Source organism: Chenopodium quinoa, unplaced genomic scaffold (genome assembly GCF_001683475.1).
Source record: "Chenopodium quinoa cultivar QQ74 unplaced genomic scaffold, ASM168347v1, whole genome shotgun sequence".
NCBI classification, from domain to species: domain Eukaryota; kingdom Viridiplantae; phylum Streptophyta; class Magnoliopsida; order Caryophyllales; family Amaranthaceae; genus Chenopodium; species Chenopodium quinoa.
Genome location: NW_018742204.1, coordinates 17472903 through 17494189, shown reverse-complemented (window position 1 = coordinate 17494189; position 21287 = coordinate 17472903). Strand labels below are relative to the sequence as shown.

At 38.7% G+C, this 21287-nt stretch overlaps 2 protein-coding genes across 2 annotated transcripts; both read right to left on the bottom strand.

Moving 5' to 3' along the window:
• Positions 1 to 872: 872 nt before the first annotated feature.
• On the bottom strand, positions 873 to 3623 carry LOC110737289. Its single transcript, XM_021917664.1, has one exon. It carries the CDS (start codon positions 3621 to 3623, stop codon positions 873 to 875), a length of 2751 nt encoding a protein of 916 aa, XP_021773356.1.
• A 9198-nt stretch (positions 3624 to 12821) lies between these two features.
• On the bottom strand, positions 12822 to 20700 carry LOC110720682. The gene is made up of 8 exons (XM_021899739.1): positions 20045 to 20700; positions 16768 to 16848; positions 16606 to 16665; positions 14715 to 14758; positions 13648 to 13690; positions 13468 to 13539; positions 13278 to 13379; positions 12822 to 13173 (listed from the first exon to the last, which is right to left on the bottom strand). The coding sequence occupies exons 1-8, from the start codon at positions 20417 to 20419 to the stop codon at positions 13054 to 13056; spliced, it is 897 nt and encodes a 298-aa protein (XP_021755431.1). The 5' UTR covers positions 20420 to 20700; the 3' UTR covers positions 12822 to 13053.
• Positions 20701 to 21287: the final 587 nt, after the last annotated feature.

Genomic DNA, 21287 nt, shown 5'->3' with positions numbered 1-21287 from the left:
ATGCTTAAAAAGTCTTTTACCGGGCTGCAACAAAATTGTGAACCGTGATCAAACACCATTGCTGTCGGCAATCCGAATCGCGTAAAGATGCTTTTCCAGATAAACTTCTTTACCTCACCCGTTGTAATCTTTGCTATCGGCTCTGCTTCTATCCATTTGGTGAAGTAGTCTGTCCCCACAATCAAGAACTTACGGCCACCTGTTGCTGACGTAAACGGCCCAATAATGTCCATCCCCCACTGAGCAAATGGGATTGGGTTAAGAATGGGTGTTAGATCATTTGGAGGTTGGTTAATCACCGGCCCGTACTTTTGGCATTTGTCACATTTTTTCGCATATTCCATGGTATCCGCATTCATTGTCGGCCAATAGTAGCCCCGTTTCATTGCTTCTAAGGACATTGACCGACCCCCCGCATGATTACCGCAATCACCCTCGTGTATTTCTTCTATCAGCCTTGCCGACTCATAAGCCGTTATACATCTTCGTAGCGGTAATGAAAACCCCCGCTTATACAACAAGCCTCGGAACATGATAAACCAAACACTGTCTTTCTGAACCTTTCTTGCCTCCGTCTTGTCAACAGGAAGAACATTATGTACCTTGTAAGCCAAGATATCATCATACCATTCTCGTCCCGCAGTCGTGCAACATACGTCTTTAGGAGGTTGTTCGTCAATACTTCTTTCTTTCAAAACCTCCACCATAACTGTCCTTTCTAAGTCATTGAAGCTTGAACTTGCGAGTTTAGCCAAGGCGTCTGCCTGTGTGTTCATTGCCCGAGGAACCAACTTGATTTCGAAGTATTCTAGACCAGAAGTAACACTCTTGAGTTTTGCAAAATATGCCGTCATACTTGGCTCTCGAGTTTCTTAAGTGCCGTTAAACTGATTTGCCACTAATTGAGAGTCAGTTGTCATCTTAATGCGCTTTGCTTCCGCATATATGCACATCTGTATCCATGCTAACGATGCTTCATATTCTGCCTCATTGTTCGAGGCTTTGAACTTGAACTTAACGGCATACTCGAACACATCTCCCTGGGGAGAGATCATAATTACCCCAGCCCCTGAGCCGGTTGAAGCAGATGAACCGTCAACTGATACCTTCCACGTGCCGGCATCATCCTCTTCTTCATAATATGACGTTTCGACAATGAAGTCAGACAAAGCCTGGGCTTTGATTGATACCCTTGGCTTATATGTAATAACATATTCAGATAATTCAATCGCCCATTTAAGCAAGCGGCCAGACGTTTCCATCTTTTGCAAAGATTTCTCTAACGGCTGATTCGTTAAGATATCAATTGCATGCGCATCAAAGTAAGGACGCAATTTTCGTGCAGCCACAACTACTGCATACGCGATCTTCTCTACTACCGGATACCTTTTCTCGACAGCATTTAAAACGTTGCTCACGAAGTAAATTGGCAGTTGGATCTTTTGCCGCTCTACTAGGAGCACTGGTGCTACCGTCTTTGCTGAGGCCGAGATATAAAGCTGTAACGTTTCTCCTTGTTCCGGCCTTGCGATGGTGGGTAAGGACCTCAAATGATTTTTCACAGCCTGGAACGCCTTAGATTGGTCCTTCCCCCATTCAAACAGCTTGTTTTGTCGCAAAATTACAAAGAATGGTAGGGCTTTATCAGCTGACTTGCTGATGAATCTTGTTAACGCAGCCATTCGACTGGTGAGCTTTTGTATATCTTTTATACACTTTGGTTCTGGCAAGCTAAGAATCGCCTCAATCTTATCAGGGTTAGCGTCTATACCCCTTTCGCTCACCATGAAACCGAGAAACTTTCTTGATCGGACGCCGAACACACATTTCTCCGGGTTTAACTTCATCCGGTAGCGACGAAGGGTTTCAAAAGTTTCTCTCAAATCAGCGACGTGATCCGTAGCCAAACGTCTTTTCACAATTGAATCGTCCACGTACACTTCTACATTCCTTCCTTTTTGGTTCGCAAATACCTTGTCGACCAGTTTCTGATATGTGGCCCCTGCATTTCTCAATCCAAACGGCATAGCCCTGTAACAAAAAACTCCGGAATCGGTAATGAATGCCGCCTTGGTCCGATCCGGCTCATATAAATTGACCTGATGATACCCAGAGAAAGCGTCCATGAAGCTCAGTAGCGCGTGACCGGAAGTTGAATCTACCAATCTATCTATCCTCGGCAAAGGATAGCAATCTTTCGGACAGGCTATGTTCAAGTCCGTAAAGTCCACGCACATTCTCCACTTCCCTAACGGCTTCTTTACCATGACCACATTCGCTAACCATTCAGGATATGTGCAGGGTTCGATAAAACCGGCCGCTAGCAATTTGTTCTCCTCTGATTGAATAGCCTCCATTTTCTCTGTTGAAAAGTTCCTTTTTTTCTGTCGAACAGGTCTTGCTCTCCTGTCGACATTGAGCTTGTGCACTATGACGTCGGGATGTATCCCGGGCATCTCGTCTGCCGAGAAAGCGAATACGTCAGCACTTTCTCGCAAAAATTCCACCAAATGGCAGCGCGTGTCGACATCCATATCGGATCCCACACGCACTACCCTACAGGGCACTCCGGGCTGCAACTCGATCTCGACAGTCTCGCCTCCCGGGGAAGGACGTGGAGCAGTTACCGGCCTAGTATCAAAATTTTCCATAGCCAAGTCATGCGTGGAAGGAATTCGTTCTCGCTTGGCTGGTGTCCGTTCACCAGCTGGCTGTCGGCCTGGTTGCTTCAGTGCCGATACATAACACTCCCTTGCCATATTCTGACTACCCCGTACGCGCTCTGTTGTTCCCGCGTTGGATACATATACCATGGTTAAGTGGTACGTTGATACCACATCTTGCACGTCATGAATTAAAGGTCTACCGACAATGGCGTTGTAAGCGGATGGCACATCAATCACCAAAAACTCTACCATGACATCTCTTACTGCTGGACCCTCTCCCATTCGAACCTGAAGAACAATGCTACCTTCAGGTCGTACCGTCGATCCGTTGAAGCCTATCACGGGATAGGACACTGGCGTCAAGTATTTTTGGCCAATCCTCATGGCATCAAAAGCCCTAGAAAATAGAATATTTGCGGAACTTCTGCCGTCAATGAGTGTCCGTTTGATATCTGCTCCATTTACCGTCAATATCAGCACCAACGGATCATCATGAGGGTAAACTATTCCCTTAGCATCCTCCTCCGTGAAAGATATCGAAAGCATGGAAGAAGGCCGAGGTCGTTCCTCTACGCTCAAAGCGTTCACTAGGTGCCGGTATTCCGACAAACTCTTCTTGGCCCCGCTTACGGAACCTCCGTATACCGGCCCTCCCGTGATAACGTCGATTGTTATTTTACGTCCTGTCGGATTACCTCCCTGTCTGAACGTTTTCGCATGATTCTGCCTGTAAGTATCATCTTGCATTGACTGTTCCCCCTGCTTTCGGTACTCGGTTTGCCTAGGCTGTGAATTTTGCTGTCGGCTGGGACCTACCTGAGTACGATACTGGGATAATCGTCCCTTCCTTATAAGATCCTCAATGTTCTCTTTTAGCTGAACACATTCTTCGGTGTAATGACCAACATCTTTGTGAAACATGCAATACTTCTTCACGTCCCGACCCTTCGTTATCATCGGTGCCGGTCGACTCCAATCTTCTCTATTCTGGTTTATTGAATATATTGCCGCTCTCGGGGTGTTTAACTGCGTATAACTACTGTAACGACCCAATCCCCTTGTCGGCCTTCCGGATCGCTGCTGGCCTTACGGCAGCGCCCTGCTTACCCCACCCATCTGGGAATTCGAGCTATTATCACCTTGCCTTCTGGAGAGCTCTGCCGACGATATCTGACGGCTTGTTTTTAGCAGCTCCTCACTTTTTATGTATTCGTGAGCTTTGGCAAATGCTACCCCAAAGTTTGGGAAACACTTTCGCGACATATATTTTTTGAAGTCGTTGTCACCTAGCCCATTCATCAATGCCATCACGGCAATCTCTTGCTGCAATTTCGGTATAGTGTTAGCTTCATTATTGAAGCGTCTAATGAAATCTCTGAGCGACTCATCCTTTCGTTGTTGAATAGCCATGAGCTCGCCAGATGTCCTTTGTCTCGCACTATTACTTATGTACTGACCTGTGAACAACTCCACCAGGGTCTCAAAGCAGTCAATTGATCCCGGCTCTAAGTTGGAGAACCAATCCGAGGCTGCGCCGGTAAGAGTCGTAGGGAAAACTTTACACCACACAGCATCGGTGTCTGTATAAAGAAACATATGACTTTCAAACGCGGCCACATACCGCTTTGGATCCCCCTTACCGTCATACGTACAGGACGGCATCTTTATTTTCTCCATTTGCTGGTCGAGTACCTCTTGTGTGAACGGAGATATTCTGGGCCTGATGATTGCCCTGACTGCCCGCCTTTCCGGGCCACTAGAGATCTCATGCCGATAAGAACCTGAATCTCCCACCTGGGCGCCTTGTGTGAGTTGGCGCTCGGTTGGTGTGGTCTCTTGGCCACGGCTTCTTGACGGTTGTTGTTGTCCCGCCTGGTTGAACTGACTCTCCAAATTGACTATCAGCGGCTTTGTCGGTACCTTATCCCATATTCCCCCTGCCGTTAACTCGGCTTCCTTTCTTTTCTTAGACATAGCCCGCATGACCTTGGCCGTTATCTCCAGCTCCTCCAGGGTAAACCCCTCCAAGGGATCTGGGGTCACTGCTCTGCTACGGTCAGGTGTTATGGGCCTATTCATTGTGTTACCGTGAAGGAGATGAGTTTCATCTTCGACCATGATTTTTGGTACTATGGTTTTATTCGTGTTAGCATTAAGGACATTGTTATCGTATTGCCGGTTATCAACTTCTGGTACCGGTACTGAAGTTCCCTTACTTCCTTCCATGACTGTGAGAGGTCCTGTTGGACGATAGAAGTTATTACTATCCCCTCCTTCTAGCGCCAATTGTTCCTGCTTGATTCTACTTCCGTCAATGTCTGAGGGCTGGTAATGGTTTACCGTCCAATTGTTCACCTACACAGCCAATACAGATTAGCTAACCCGGGGGTTATCCGGGAATAACCACTCCGATGCTAAAGTTAGTACCTTTGTGAGAAGAAAGTGAAAGAAGAGAGAGAAAATGTTTTAGAGAGAGAGAGAGAGATTCTACCTCTGAAATGAGAATTTGTTTGGGTATTTATAGGAACGCAACCAAGCAGGTGCCACCTATACAGATAGGTGGCACACCGACCTTGGTACTAGCAGGTGCTTACGCGACACTAAGCAGCCCTCCACGTGTCAGTGGGACATGCCACGTTCCGAGAAGCAGCTCTCCACATGGTAGAGACTAATGCCGGTAAGGACATGAATTATTCAATAATTAACCATTTCTTTAAACTGCAAGGCACTCTTTTACCGGCATGTTATGATACTACCGGTATATCCCGTACAGGTAGTTCTTCTGCTCTTGCTGGTGGCAGTGTGTATCAAGTGGCGTGGTCTGCTCCACCTAGGGGATGCCATAAGGTTAATACAGATGCAGGGCAAATTTCAGGGAGGGGAGCTGGTCTTGGGGCTGTAGTGCGAGACGAGAGAGGTGAGATTATGGCCTGTGCAGTGGTGCAATCTGTGGACTGCTGGGAACCGAGTATAGCCGAAGCAAAGGCCATTATGGTAGGGATGGATCTTGCAAGGGAGATGGGGCTGCGGAAGTTGGTGGTTGAAAGTGATTGCCTTCAAGTTGTTCAAGCTTTGCGTGAGAAGACGATGGGTGCCAGTGAGCTATTCTTAATTCTTGAAGATATTTTAGATCTTTGTAGTAGTTTTGATTATATTAGGTGGTCTTTTGTGAAGAGAGAGGGAAATAAGTTAGCTCATGCTTTAGCCCATTTCCAACCATGGGAATTGGGGAAGCGTATGTGGAGTGATACATTCCCCTCTCAGTTTGTTAATCTTGCCATGCCTGATTTAAGTAATTGAGTTTAGCCCTTTTGGGGTTTGTTTCAAAAAAAAAAAAAAAAAATTGTTTACTTAACACGTCATCATTACACAAACCTTTTCCCTTACAAACCTTTAATCAACAATAGATAAACCTATTTATAGATTTATGTAGGGGACCCACGACTATCAATACAACTCATTAAATTCATCCCAAAAAAAAGTAAAGAAAAAAAAAAGAAAAGCTTAAAATTTTTGCCAACTAAGCAAGTACAAACCGGTTTGTCTACACAAACCTCTCCACAACAAGAGGTTTGTTCACAAACCTCTAAATTGTTCCCACAAACCTCTTATTGCTATTGCCCTTAGTTAGTTGTATACTGCTACCTTAATCATATGTTGTCTAAATTATAATACCTTAACCAAATGACTTAAAATTAACATAACACAAATAATAATCAACTAAATACTTTAAATGCTCCAACAAAAAGTATTGTATATACTCCTCAATACCCTCCTCCAAAAAAAAAAATAAAAAACCTTTAACATTTCCACCCATAAAATCTTTAACAAATAAATAAACCCTTGGGGGTATAATGGGGATGAGGAAAGTGTAGGTAGGACTTGGGAGTAGAAGTGTAGAACTTGAGAGCAAGATCCGGTGGAGTATGCGTAGGGCCACAAAATAGAAGTGTAAAGAATCAGATTCTCACTTTAAGTAGAATTAGATAGGATGATGCCAAGATAAAGATAATGATACATGACTCACCTATTTGTTTGGACATTAAAGCTTTCTGCTACACTCTCCAGTCTCCACTATTTAAGTGATAAGATGCCACTCCCACTTTATTTTTATATTTTGTCAAATATTTGCTTTTTTTTAGTAAATCCTTTTTGAGTTTTGTGACCCCGTGTTTCCACTTGTTGCCCATTATATGCGGCTACTCTTTGTTTTTCATATCGTTAGTAACTTGTTTAGGGTCTGTTCTGATTTATTGAATTGAGTTGAACTAAACTAAATTGATTGAAGCTAAATTAAACTGAACTAAATAGAGTTGAAATGAATTATTTATGAGAGAACTCAACTGAATTTAAGCTGAAGAGAATATGCCCTTAGTGTTATTCACAATAATGACAACTATAGTTATTTTTTTTTTTTTTGAGACAAATCAATTCATTAATAAAAAGCCATCCGGCATCTACAAATGAAATCTAAATTAACAAGTACATAAAATTGAATCAAATTAGGTTAATAATGACAACTATAGTTAATTAGTTATTAGCTTATAGGGACTTTTTTTTTTCATCATTGTAGGGAGAGGGACATTACTTGGGAACTAGATCTTCACGGCTTTATGGGTTCTGTATTTGCAAGAAAGTCATCCCTAACACCTTCATTTTGGTGTGATTCAAATACAAACTTATAAAATAGTATATAAAATTATTAACTAATCATGAGGTTCAACCATCAGCTTATAAAATATGATATTAACATAGTTGAAATTCATGATTGGTTTATATTCTCTGTTAATTATGAAACAAATCAAATCTTGCTTGGTTGTGTATATGGGTGTTAGGGATGTGAACGGCCAAAACATTTTCTTTTTTAAAAAAAAAACTCTCCATTTGCTTCTAGTTGCAACACTTGACAATTTATACTCCCCTCCACTAGGATTTCACTTGATAAGCCTGGGTTTGGAGAGGAGTTCGATTCCGCACCATATTATTATCTCGGATGTTGCTTGGAAGGATGATGGGAATCGCGCGGGTTTGGGTTGGTCTTTGCTCAAAACAACACACAATGACAATGTTGGGAAGGGGGGATATGATTTTGGGTCGGCAGTTTTGGCAGTCCATGCGGAGGCTCTGACTTGTTTGAAAAGCCTCAAATGGGTGTTAAAGGTTCATTTAACTTCGATTGAAGTTTACAACGATTCCTTTAACTTGGTTAGTATGTTACAAGATGATTGCTCACAAGACATTCGGCTTGTCTGGACGCTTCAGGAGATAAGCAACAGGGGCAAGTTGTTTACATCTTGTACTATTCGGAAGGTGGACAGGGATATGGTGGTCGATCCTCACAATAAAGCTCAGTTAGCCATTGGGTTGGCTTTATCCTTTGAAGATATAATTGTAATTTAGTTAGTTTTCTCTTTTCTTGTTTGTTTACATGATATCAAAAAAAAAAAAAAAAAAAAAAAAAAAAAAAAAAAAAAAAAAAAAAACAATTTACATTATGTTCATTAATTGTTATCCCAACTTTAGAGTATTATTTTTAAGACATAAAAAATTCTAAATTAGTAGATAACAATTAAAGGACGTAATATTATTTATCATACAATATCTGGTGCATTGCATGGATACACTTTATTCATAACAAAAAAATTTCTTTGGATCACCATTCTTTATTCACTCTTCTTGACAGATTCCTACCACAGTACCACCCTTAATTATTGGCAATGAAGCTGCCAAAAATAGGTGATGCTTGCACCTTAAAATATTCATAGACACACGTCACACAAATCAAATCAATATAAGTAATCTAATTCTCGTATAAATAAACTAATAAAAAGCTATAAAGTAGATAAAATAAAAGATTCAAAGTTGAATAATGCACCCCTTTCAACAGTTGAACTTCCTAGAAGGATCAGAGTATCATATCACGGATACAAAGCTCAAGGAAAAGAGGAAAGCAACACAAGTCCAATCAGATTAGGTTAATTATTTTTGGCACAATCATGAAAGTTTTCCAAATACCATGTCACTTTCCTATGTTAAAATAGAAATAAAGGAGACCAAGAAAATATTATGTCATCCATCAACTAAAAACAGTGTTTAAATCTACATATAATAGAGTTTGAAAATAGCCTATATATAAATCGCTTGCACAAACTTTAAAAAAAATCGGGTGTATAATAATTATTGTACATCCACTATAAAGATAGACTAGATTAATTAAAAATTACCCCTAAAATAAATAAAAGTTACCCTAATATGCATAAAAGTAATCCAATACAAATAAAAATTGTTAGTAAGGAATCACATTTTAAATAACTAAAAATCAATTATTAGTGATTAAATGTAATTAAATTACCATTATAAAACTTTTCTTATTGTCTATTTATACTACCTCCGTTAATAGTTATGTGCAACTTTTGCCATTTTTGTCCGCTCGGGGTTATGTGCAACTTTCCATTTTCTTTCTATTTGTAGTAAAAAAAATAAGGGCAATTTTGCCCTTAATTAATTTTTTTTTTAATCAATACCCTTATTATAACCTAAATTAAACTAATCAGATTCACCTAATCTAATTATTACCTCCTTTTATCTTCCAATTCCCCCCTTCTCTCTTCATTTACTCACATTTCCAACTACCAAAATTAATTTCTGATGAATCTTTCTCCTTATATGTTCTGGAGAGTTCTTAAGATGAACCCTAGTTCATCTTCTGGGTTATTCTCTCTCCTCTGTTCTTGCGATTTTCTCAATTGTTCACTCCAGATCTACTCTCCTCTTCTTCTATCTTTCTCAATCAAAGTCCCTCCATGAAAATGGTGAACTTAGATCCTTTAAAGGATGCATATATGGCTACGGCTGACAAGGGAGAGGAGAATTTGATCTTAAACCTCATGCACTGCTTCGAGGTTGGATCTCCTTATCCTCGTCAATTTTACGAGTCAAGTGAGACGGGTCCCTATTGTTCTCTGTACATTTACAGAGCCCTTGGTCAAGTCCTCAAAAGCATTGATGAGGAAGAAAGAGCGAAGAAGGAGGAGGGTGAAGGTGAGTCCCGTCGTAAATCGCTTGATTTCTCTGAGATGGCTGTAGATCTGGTTGCTGAGCCTGGTGAGGGAAGTGCTGTTGTGCCCACTAAGCGTAGATCTAAGAGGGAAAGGCCCCCCCAAGAGTTAAGGCTACTAGGAAGGCTACGCGTGTTGCTCTGAGAAGGATGCGTGGCCTCCCTGACCACGAGTTTATTGTGCTGTCTTCTGATGAGGAGCCTGATGAGGAACCTCCAGCCAAGAAACTAGAAGTGCCCTCTTGTTCTGTTCCTGTTGTGACGTGCTATGTGAGGCGGATGAACCCTACGGTTCAACCCTCTGAGTAGCTGCACTCGTAACGCTTCCTAACCCTAACTTGTTTAATTTTTGTTACTGAGTACCTTTTTTAAGTTGATTGTGTATGCTTATGACATGAATTGTTTATGGTGGTTCTGTTATGCACATGGATTTGATTATGTTATGATGGTTCTATTCTGTTCTGATGTTGGATATGGTTTTGCTGCTTTTGTCCTTTTTATGTTGGATATTATGTTTGATATGGTTATGGTGCTTCTGTCCTTTTTATGTTGGATATTATGTTGGATTCTGGTGAGGACTGGGATTGCTTTCTGGTTTGGTTGCCTTCTGTGTTGGATATTGATTAGTTCATGGTCATGTTTGGTTGCCAAATGTGTTGGATATTGATAAGTTGATGGTCATGTTTGGTTGCCTTCTGTGTTGGATATTGATTAGTTGATGGTCATGTTTGGTTCCCTATTTTGTTGGATATTGATTAGTTGATGGTCATGTTTGGTTGCCTTCTGTTTTGGATAAATTGTTTTTAGATGTTCTGGTTTGGTTATGTTTATCATGGATATGATTAATTTATGATGCATTTTATGGGTTGGATAATGATTGGTTGATGTTGTAATCATGGCTTATGGCATATGGGAATTTGATTGTTGAATGATGACCCTTTATGATGGTTTGTTGAGTTCGGTGTTTGGGTAGTTGTGTGAAAAATGTTCTCAATTATCATAGTGTAGAGAACATTTTGTAATGGAGTTCCCTTCACATGCCCCTTGTTGTTGTTATTGTACAGTCCCCATTTTAATAGACTATAGTGTTGTAATTGAATCCAAATGATGAAAGGGACTCCTATGAAATACTATTTGAACAAAGGTATAGCTCCACCAATCACTATATTGTGATTGATGTTGAGGTAACCATGTTTGAAGAGTTGTGTATAAAAAAAAAAAAAAATTGATCTCCTGATGGATTCATGTGATTAAGTACTTCCATTAACTTGAAAATATGGCTACAAAAAGCCTGTTACAAATGCACTAGAACTAAACCACCACTGCCTTTTTGTTGTGTGTTTCAAAATCCTAGCATACAAAATACACCTAACCACTTATTGATTGGTTCCAAAAAATAACAAAACAAAAGTGAAATTTAACATATCATTGTTCACTCCTAAGTGGTTATGTGTGGCAGACTGGCAGTATTTGGTTGTTGTCTGTGTCTCTTTGTAACTAGTCTGCATCTACCTCCATGTCTTCTGTTTCTGCTTCATGATTTCCCTGGGGTGCTGGAACATTGTGTTCAGGTATTCCACAGCTTCCAACACTATACTCCTGTCCACTTCAATCTGATTTGGGAGAATGCCTAAATTCTCCAGCTTTAACAATGATGCTTGTGTTTCATCTTGTTGAGTTTGATTGTTGTTGTTAATGGTTGTGTCTTCTATTTCTGCCTCTTCTTGCATGTTCCCATTGTCTGAGTTGTATGCTTCAAAATCTGCATCTTGCATCTGCTCTTCATAATCATAGTACAACTCTGCAATTTCTTCCTCTGAAATTAAGTGTTCAATGTCGAAAAAAGGGTCTTCATCTATGGCTGCCATGTCTTCTGTTTCTTTTGTTCACTTGTAGATTGCTGTAGATGGTGAAGGGGGGTGGGCTGATGAAGGTTTTTGATGAGATGATGCTGCCCTCAAGCTGATGCCTTGATGATTTGAAGACTAACTTTTGTTTAGCACTAATTTTAGATTAGGAGTAATTTTTTGGGTTGTATGTGGGCTAAACGTATGTAATTAGTGCTAACTTTTGGTGGATTTGATCTATCTTTTGAACAAACATGGTTATGTAATTATTGAGAAGCATTCAATGCTTCATGAATGATGGAGGCTGCTATTTATAAGCCTCATAAATGTTGATATGAAATCAGAAAACTTGGTAGTTTAGCATTATTTTTTTTTTTTTTTTTTTTTTTTTTTTTTTTGTAAAGTTAGAGGGAATTTTAAATTTCCCAAATTCAAAATTTTTGTGAAATTTTGGGGGGGGGGGGGGGAATAAACCCCTCCAAAAAAATCTGATTTCCCCTCCATATTTGCAAGTGGGGGGAACCAGCTTTATCTCTCCACTCACTTTAATTAACTCCCTTAACTCCCTCTAATCCTTGCCCTCCATCTTTTGCCTTGGTAACCCGTAAACATGTGCAAAGTTGCACATAACTATTAACGGAGGGTGTATAAAAATTGTATTATGTTAAACGTTATCCAAAAAAAGGCAAAATGTTACCCTAAAATTAGGTAAAAGTTACCCTATACTGCTCGATGTACAGTAAAATTAGTGTAAACCGGGTGTATACAAAAGTTTTTAAATCTCTTGTATGAGCTGAACAATTTGTTCAACATTCATCAGATCTATGCAATATAATATGGGTCTAAGCGCCGACAGAATATTAGGTCGAAAATATTATTAAGTAATTAACTCTGAAATACAAAGCTTAGCCCTCAAAGAGAAGACATTTAATTTGTTTTGGGAGGAAGTATAAGTAAATTACCTTTAAAATTTGAGGTGCTAAACAACATGGGTATAGCTCAAAACATGAGATGATAACTGAAAAATGATATGGATTGATTCGGCTCATACAAAGAGATTGCGATGATACAAACAGGCTAAGCTTAATACTAGCAGAAGCAACCCTATTGCTGTTTTTGCTGTGGCTCACAAGTCACACCAGCACTAAGCAGGAAAGCATTTGGGCAATTCGGCCACCCTAATTGACTAAGCATTTTTATATTCCTGAAACCTAATAGCATAAGAATCTGATCTACAAGAATCATGTCTGATAACAAAATGTGTTGAAAATAATATCACAAGGTGTGTTTAATCTGTGTGACCCTGCTCCATAATAAAACTTGTTTTTCATGATACATACAAATTCATAGGAACTATACAAGAAAAATTGGTTGTAGATTGTATCCATGATTTGTAGAGTGATTGAACTACCATTTCAGGTTTAGTATACACTACAACTTACAAGTTATGACATAGCAGCCTCACAGCAGCTGTAAATAGATACTAAAGTGCATTCATCAGCCATCTCGGCAACGCCAATGATGCCTTCATCCCAAGCCTACTCAAGAACAAGGCATATAGGATGTGTAGAAGAAACACGAAGAAGCAACAATTTAGCAAGAGCTGCCAGAAAAAGCGAGTGTAAGCTCGATGGCTATGTCATACAGAATTAAGAAATGATTTTTTTTTCTCTTTATTTGATACTTGAATGGATCTAGAAGTCTTACCAGAGTACCAAATATAGCATATATAGTATTCATTGATGGAACTGTATTAAATCCTAATGAGTTGAGTATCAAGGTGAGGGTAGCATGTACATTTACTGTGATCTGCAACACAGGATAACGCTGTTAAGGTGCACTCTTTTGTCTGACCACAAGAAGGAGTTCTATAGGAAGGAATCACCTAATAACGTACCAAAGCAAGTATGTTTTCCCTTATCAAGAACGAGGTTGTTACAACATAACCCAAGGCTCCTATTGCTCGCACCTGCATCTCAAACAAAAAAAAGTTTTCCTTATCAATGCAACAACTGAAAGTAAAGCTTAACAAACTCGGAAACAAAACTTTTCAGGCAAAGGTGGGAAAGAGCCATACCAGTGTGCACAAGAAGATCGAAAGCCTCCATTTGACTTGTAGCCTAAGCAACCAAATCCCGAAAATAAACGTAAAAATACAAAGAAAAAAGAATGACAAAAAGAAATGGGAATGCAGCAGACACAAAAGAATAGAGACAATAGACTAAAGCATAGTTACTTAACGAGACGCGCTAGTATGAGATTGTGTAAAGCCATAAAGGTTTGAAATTCTCTATCTAATTTGTTAAGTTAGGCAAAATTGTACTACTTTTATGATATAATTCGTCTTTATCGGATTGTGGTTTGTTGAAAGGCCGCTCAGGGGGGGGGGGATTAGGTAACTCTGGACCGAAGATACAGGAGTTTCAACAGACATAAAAAAAATAGATTAATACAGTAATGCCTAAAGTAATCGCATTCTTTTTTATAGCAAGTGTTGTATAATAGAAAAAAAATGTACACCAATAAAAGATGTCAAAAGTAAGAATTAAGCACCTAGGTAACATGACAATACAGCATCAGTTCCTAGCAAGCATGCTAAGCAAGAGTATTCTGATACCTTTTTTATTCCAAGCCAAAAATATTGAAGCAAATTTGCAAAACCAACAAAAAGAATGGCATCAGGAAATTGAAATGAACAATCTTATTTTACTACGGAGTACTTTAAGAAAAAGAGTCTTCATTTTCCCCATTCCAGAGAAGCAATGGGGTATTTTCAACAGTCGGAGCATTATAGAAAGCTAATTTTTTTGTCGTTTCCCTCAGTTCAACAATAAATTCCTGTATCTGTTCTTGATTCCGCCATTGCATTTCTCACCAGAGAAGAACAATCAGGGAAGGTACTTAAGTTGTCTACCCAGAGTCCCAGATACAGTTTTAATCTTAGCGATGCTTATTGGCTTGCGGATAACTGGATGCATATATATGAAAGGTCCAACAAAATGAACTTTTATCAGCCAGAAAGAACAATGAAGTCTCTTCCAGTCATAGACCAGAAATGGAGCAAAGTCCAGGTGAAGGACAGATGATAAAGCAAGGGGTCAATAGTCATGAGAGTGCCGAAGAAAACAAGATAAAGCCATATACCTCCACAAAGAGCCCATGGTGAATCCAAGTAATCCATGCATTAACTGCAATAAATGAAACCATAACTTTTTGTATTAAGACGCACAAGCCCATAAGCACAGTATCATGTATAATCGTTAAAATTTATGAAAATTGACCACAGTGAGTACTAAGTATGGTCTTTAAGCTCCTCCAACAAAAGTACACTTGCAGTCATGCCAAAACATGACTTGACGGTGTCAAACAAGGTTGGTTTCCCCTCCACCAGCTGACACCAAGTCGCCAAGTCAAATGCCGGAAATGTCTACCACTTTTTGCAGCAAAATTGACACATAGTTTCTTCAAATCACTTGGATTTATGGTTTCCTCATCTTTATTTTGTGGGTTATTAGTTTATTATACTATCCTTTGATAAAATTTGTTGAGGGGTTATATTTTGTTGGGGAATCTTGTGAACTGAGGTTTGTTTCATAGAGCTGTCAAGCATCTCATATGAATTATAATCTTGGTGAAAATGATACCAATGAGCAATAGCCAAAAGATGATGAATTTTCTGCAGTTTAGAGATGACAAGTGATCAGATCGTGTAGTTATGAATAAAACAGAGAAATTCCTTGTGTAAACAAGGAAATAATGACCAATCTTTTGAGAAGTAGTACAGCTGTACAAGCAATCAAGTTTCTTTCTTTTATTTCAAAAGGAGGAAAAGCCATATTCTGCATCTTATGATTCTTACCACAGCTTTGAACTTATATTTAGCTATACATGTGCAATCATGCTCAATAATTTGTCAAAAGCTGTAGATCTTTATTTTCAAGTGTTGCATATTGATTATTACAACGCTAAAGCAATTATATAAAGCAATTCAGGTTTTCTTCAATTGGCAACCTTAGAGAAGGCACACATTGACATGTTTATTGTAGTGTTTGGAAGTTGAAAACAGTGGTAAGGGATATACAAAGTGTTGAGACTTGAGAGTTTCAAAAACAAATACAAGTCACAGAAGATTCAGAGGATGATGAAGGTGTAAAGATGAGGGAGTGACTAGCACACTCTTATTGGGTAAGGTAAGAGTAGCAAGGATTTTTTTTTTTTTTTTTTTTTTTTTTGCTAGTCTGACAAGTATGGGAGTCTTTGATGAGCTATCAGGGCAAAAGAATAAAAGCATCTTGAAGAGTTAATCATCATAATGGATATAGTGGATATTTCCAGCGAGGGTGGAAGCAAGCAAGAAATAAAGATAAGTGAGGTGCGGGAGATGTAGGCTCAAACAAACAGATGATAAAAGGTGGGATACACACGCAGACCACACTTATATTACAGAATGAAAATGATAGCCTCAACAATTATATTGTACGGGAGGATTCAAAATGTAAAAGTCCCCAACCATGTGTGTGGAAAGGGACAGTTTACAATGACTGCTTGATAAGTTATGAACCTCCCAATCTCAAGCTTGGTTTCAGTAAGTCATCAAAGAGGGATAAAAAATGAGTTTAGATATATACACAAACTGTGTATTTTGCAGGGGTCGAGGAAACAGAAATTCTAAATTATTATACTAAATAAAGAAATGTGATGAGGAGGAAATCAAGAATCACTTCTCTGATAGTAACAAGACTCATTACATTACTAAGCTCCTTAGCTTGTAAAAGTGACTAACTGTTTCACTTAATTTGCATTAGTGTAACTAAACAATTAAAGGAGGAAATAAAAGAAAAGCTGATGGAAGAAGTAAAACATATCAAGACAAGTCCGCTTTTAAAAGTTGTAGCCTAATCCAAAGGATTACCTATTACGGTATTACCCTATACTTTAGAATCTAGGTCATCACAATTTTAATTCCGCAGGTGTGAATACAAGAAAATAAGCAGGTACAAGTACAGCAAACATAAAAAAGAATATTTGATTTTACCACATAGGTTAATGCTTTCACAGGCCCTGACAGCACAAGTAATAGCACTGCTGTTGCAACCTATATGAGCAAAGAAACTAAATACATTACAACTGAAAGATAGATCATCAACAGCAGAAAAATTTACAATAATAAGGTGCAAAACTGCAAATGAGATTGTACCATTGTTTTACGCCCAGCAGCAATACCCCAACGCATGGAAGTGATTACTATTGGCAATGCGAAAAAGCATCCAAAATAATTCTGCACAAACCAACAGCGAACTGAGAGTCTCTTTGGATAATTATAAGAATATAAGTTTAGAGCATGCTGGAGAAATTGTTTCAAGCATTTTCCAAATGAGAAGAATCGTTTACAGACAAAAGTAATTCTAAGTAAACGTTGACTACAACACTTAAGTGAGAAGAACTCGACTGGAAAGCATTAGAGTAAGAACTGAGAAGCCACAAAACAGAAACCACTTGATGGGGATATGACCTTTTCTGGCTGGGAGAAAAAGTGGTGTGTTAGAAGTTGAATATGATAGATGATATCATACTGAACTTAGTTCGACAAAGTACAACTTTCCTCATGTCTACTCGATTATGGATGCATCCAGATACAGAATCACCAATTTAGCAATAAATTACGCAGCCCTTATTTTGATTGCCAGTACTCGTTGGGTTATAGATCAATGACAGGTTAGTTCAAAGAAATAACTGAATATCTCTCCTCTCACATTTTTCCTTTACTATTTATGCCCCTGCCTCGCCAAAAGGCCATCCAGTCCTCCTTTACTTCCCCTTCTCACGATCAGCTTCCCTGTAGTAGTAATTTTGTATTACTGGCTTACTGCAAGTCTCAGAATTTTTATTTCTTCTCTTTCATACAACAATTCTTTGTTTGATTCAGCTTATCTTGTCAAAACCTTGTCTTATTTTAACTCATTTTATTAGCAATTATCTTATCTATGTACTTTCTTTTTTCTATTAAGTTACACCATTTCTCTAAAATGGAAATATCATAATAATTGCACCATTCATTTTATTAAGTATGAATTTTTCTATGGAATAACCTATATACTCCTACTTTTCACATGAGACTAATACCTACTTGCCATAATTCATGTACTTTTCTTTGTTTACAGGCCCCTTCGTATGCCCCTACTTTTTCTCCTAAATTATTGTGCCAAAAAGAAATAGTGCAACTAAATAAGAAAACAAAGGAAGTATGAAATTGTTTGAAGACAATTTATTTTGACTGAAAATAAGTCTAAATAGATTAAAATAACTTGAACCAAACGAATTAAATGGGGCCTTACTCTCCCTTCTCCAGGACAAAAACCCACCTCATACTACCTCTCTTTAACTTCATATATCCCTTCTCAATCTGACAGAACTAGTAATCAAGCACAGTAATGATGCAAAATTTACCAATAATGAGGAAAGCAACTTAGATATATGCTTATTTCTATCAACATGTTTGTAACATTAAACTAAAGAATGCTCACAAAACGCACCACAAGAGGTCCATCTGACTACAGCCATACAGGACTAAGTAGCAACTTGTTCAGCTTAACATCACCATCGCCCATAGAAAACTGTAAACAACCGATTCTGCAAGAACTCATGCCATAAACCCTCTGGACTACATATGCTAGCTCTTATCTCCATTATAACATGTGTTTGAACTTCTTAACAATCAATTGTAATGCTTAAATCATGATGGATGATTGGATGCAAGAGTTTACATGCATTATTGCAATGTCAAAGTTATGGAACAACACCCTAAAATATACATTAATCCTATCTACCAATGTTTGACTGACAGCACTTTTTACAAATGATTGCATAAAACTGAAGGCACACTAAGGCAATTGGGTCCTGCACTCTTGCTGTGCCTAGGTGCCTCTTGTACACGCTTTAGTGCACCTCATTGAAGAAAGGCCACAACAGACCTTTTTAAAACCTGACTAATGCGCTTCACCAAGACAAAAATAATCGCTCTACCCCAATTGCCTAGCACATCAGCACCTAGGCGCCCCTTAGGCACACTTCTTCATAGACTGGGAGCACGTGTGTTTCAGACCATTGATAAATCATAATACCATTACCCTAGTGCAAGTCAATTTTCTGAACAATATAGGTATATTAAAAAAGGTTGGTATAGTAGGAGTGTCTGCTGTGGTACACTTGTACTAACTCTTTACGGAGGTTTTTGGCACAAGTACACAGCTAGCCATTGAAATAGTAAAGTAAATTAAAGAACCACTATCCTAAATAGCTTTTAAAACACTACCCCAAAAGCCAAACTCAGCTTAAAATTACTTTGCCCAACACTATTAATGGTATGAACTTTTGAGTCATTTGATTTACTCCAAAGATAATGAACGAAAACAACCATATTCTAAATGTTTAAGGGGAGGGGTCATTAGATTTAACATGTTGGAAATGGAATGAAATGGAATAGAACCTCACCCTGATTGTGCGATTTAAAGAACTCCATACCTATTTGTACATGTTTGGTTCAATTTTAGAACTTTTTTTGTTTTCCCCTGTTCCTAGTGTTTGGTTGATCCGTTCACTTTTGAACACGCTTGATAAGGGGTGTTTTTTTTCTTTGGTTGGAAAATGGAAACATATTCAATTAAACCATTAAAGTATCCAAGTGTTTGGGTAACAATTACCATTACCTAGGGCCTAGGGGACATGGTTTCCATCAATTTGTTACCTCTATAAAACCTAAGGTAACAATTAGCCTTACCCTCCTCAAACAAAATGAAAGAGTTAAGTTTAAGTGATTCATTTTCATAGTTAAATCAAACAAATGGAAAGCTAAGAGTTAAATGGTTCCTTTTTCCCCCTCTTATTTGTTTCCTTTCCATTCTGTTCCAATGTTCATACCAAACGATCTCTTATGATGGAACCCATATATGCTTACAGGAAATATAGTGATATATTCTAAAATTGAGCAAACATTTTTTCCTGGGAACACAGTCTAATTCATGCTTCCAATGAAGTGATAAAATAAATTCACAGTACAACAATGAAATTGATAAGACTGAGTCTAATAAACTGAGCAAACACTCCTATGACCAATGGCCGTTCTCGGCGACAAGAATCACAAGATCAATCCACAAGTGAATTAGATAGTCACTGCAATTCAGCTCTGTCAATCAATATAATCACCCCAGAATCGTATAATTATTCAAATAAAATTAACGTATGTATAGCACTTGCATAAATTCGAACTGAACTGATAATTGTTTATTGCATAAACTTCCAATTACACTATACCACAAAAATAACCTGGAATTAACACAAATTGAAGTAAACCCAGAACACAATTACACAAATATGCACAGCAAACCAATCTCTAAATTCAGGAACAATATTTACTGCAATAAACAATCTTAACATAATCGTAAAACCCAATTAAAAAAAAAAAAAAAAAACCTAACCTCAATAGCAAGAGAATTACTGAGAAGATAAGTCAATCCAGCAACAGCAGCAAACATGGCACACTCCACTAATCTCAGCGTTTTCTGATAAACTGGACTATCAGAGGCCAAATCTTCAAGACACCCAGAATCATCTTCATCATTTAACCTTTCTTGTTCATTGCCCCAGAAAGAAGGAACAATGTCTTCAACCTTGAAAGCTGCTCTGGGTTTGAAGGAGGAAGAAGAGAGAGAAAATGAAGCTGGAAAAGCATTGTAATGGCGGAAGAATTTGATGGGTTTGGGATTGAAAGAGGGGAATTGAGAGTGAAGAAGGAAGGGAGGAGGTGAGTAGAGAGGAGAGTGATAATGGTGGAGTTTCAATAATTTGTTCATTTTTAAAAATTTGATGAAAATCTTCCATTATCACAACAAAGTAATGCTTGGTTCCAGTTGAGGGAGGAGGGGTTCGGCCCGTTTTAAGAATGTCGTCTTTCTCAGCTCACTAGGCGAACCTTGTATGGAACAACCCGACCAGGTTAGCGGGCTAGACACTTTGTGAATTCAATTGTTTGATTTTTTTTTTTTTAACAACAATTGCTTGTGTATGCATACATGAATTGCAAATGAAGACCCTTCTTTTTTTTTTGAATTAAAGGTGCTATTAAATAAAATTAGTTAATTACAACAGCAGTGTTTGTAGCTAGTACATCACCAGCAAAATCAGTAGCATAACTACCAGTTGCATAATTACCATCTTTAGCAAGTTGTAAGATACAGACAGGGGGGGATTAATCAAAATACATTTTTCGTTCAACACCCCTAACAAGCACCTAGCTTCCTTCGCCAAAATGTCACCACTTCATTCGTGCTTCTCTGTTCAAAGTGCATACCCAGCAGGTGGAGCTCCTGTAGCAGGTCCCTGCAATTTGTAATACAATTAGAGATGTTCGCACTAATTTGATCCTGTTTGATTTCATCTACTGCTCTTTTTGCATCCGAACACAACATGGCGTTCTTCCATCCTCTTTCTTTGATCCATTGAAGGCTAAGTTGTATGGCCTTTAACTCCGCATCATGGCTTGAGGGAGCATAACCCTTCCAAATGAAGCCTTCCACCCATTCCCCAAGGTTGTTGCGGCATACTACAGCACATCCTGTTTGGAGTGTGGCTGGGAGGAATGAGGCATCACAATTGATTTTTAGCAAGGGGGAGGGAGGAGGGGACCATGCTATAGTCGAGGGCTTTTGACTTTCTGGGATA

Excerpts from the sequence above, each read along its gene's own strand:
- LOC110737289 (XM_021917664.1), bottom strand. The coding sequence starts at position 3,623 with ATGATAACGAAGGGTCGGGACGTGAAGAAGTATTGCATGTTTCACAAA.
- LOC110720682 (XM_021899739.1), bottom strand. The coding sequence starts at position 20,419 with ATGAACAAATTATTGAAACTCCACCATTATCACTCTCCTCTCTACTCA. Across the intron at positions 16,666-16,767 it reads CTGCTGGGCGTAAAACAATG|GTTGCAACAGCAGTGCTATT; the intron begins GTACAATCTCAT and ends TTGCTCATATAG. Across the intron at positions 13,380-13,467 it reads GGGAAAACATACTTGCTTTG|ATCACAGTAAATGTACATGC; the intron begins GTACGTTATTAG and ends CCTGTGTTGCAG.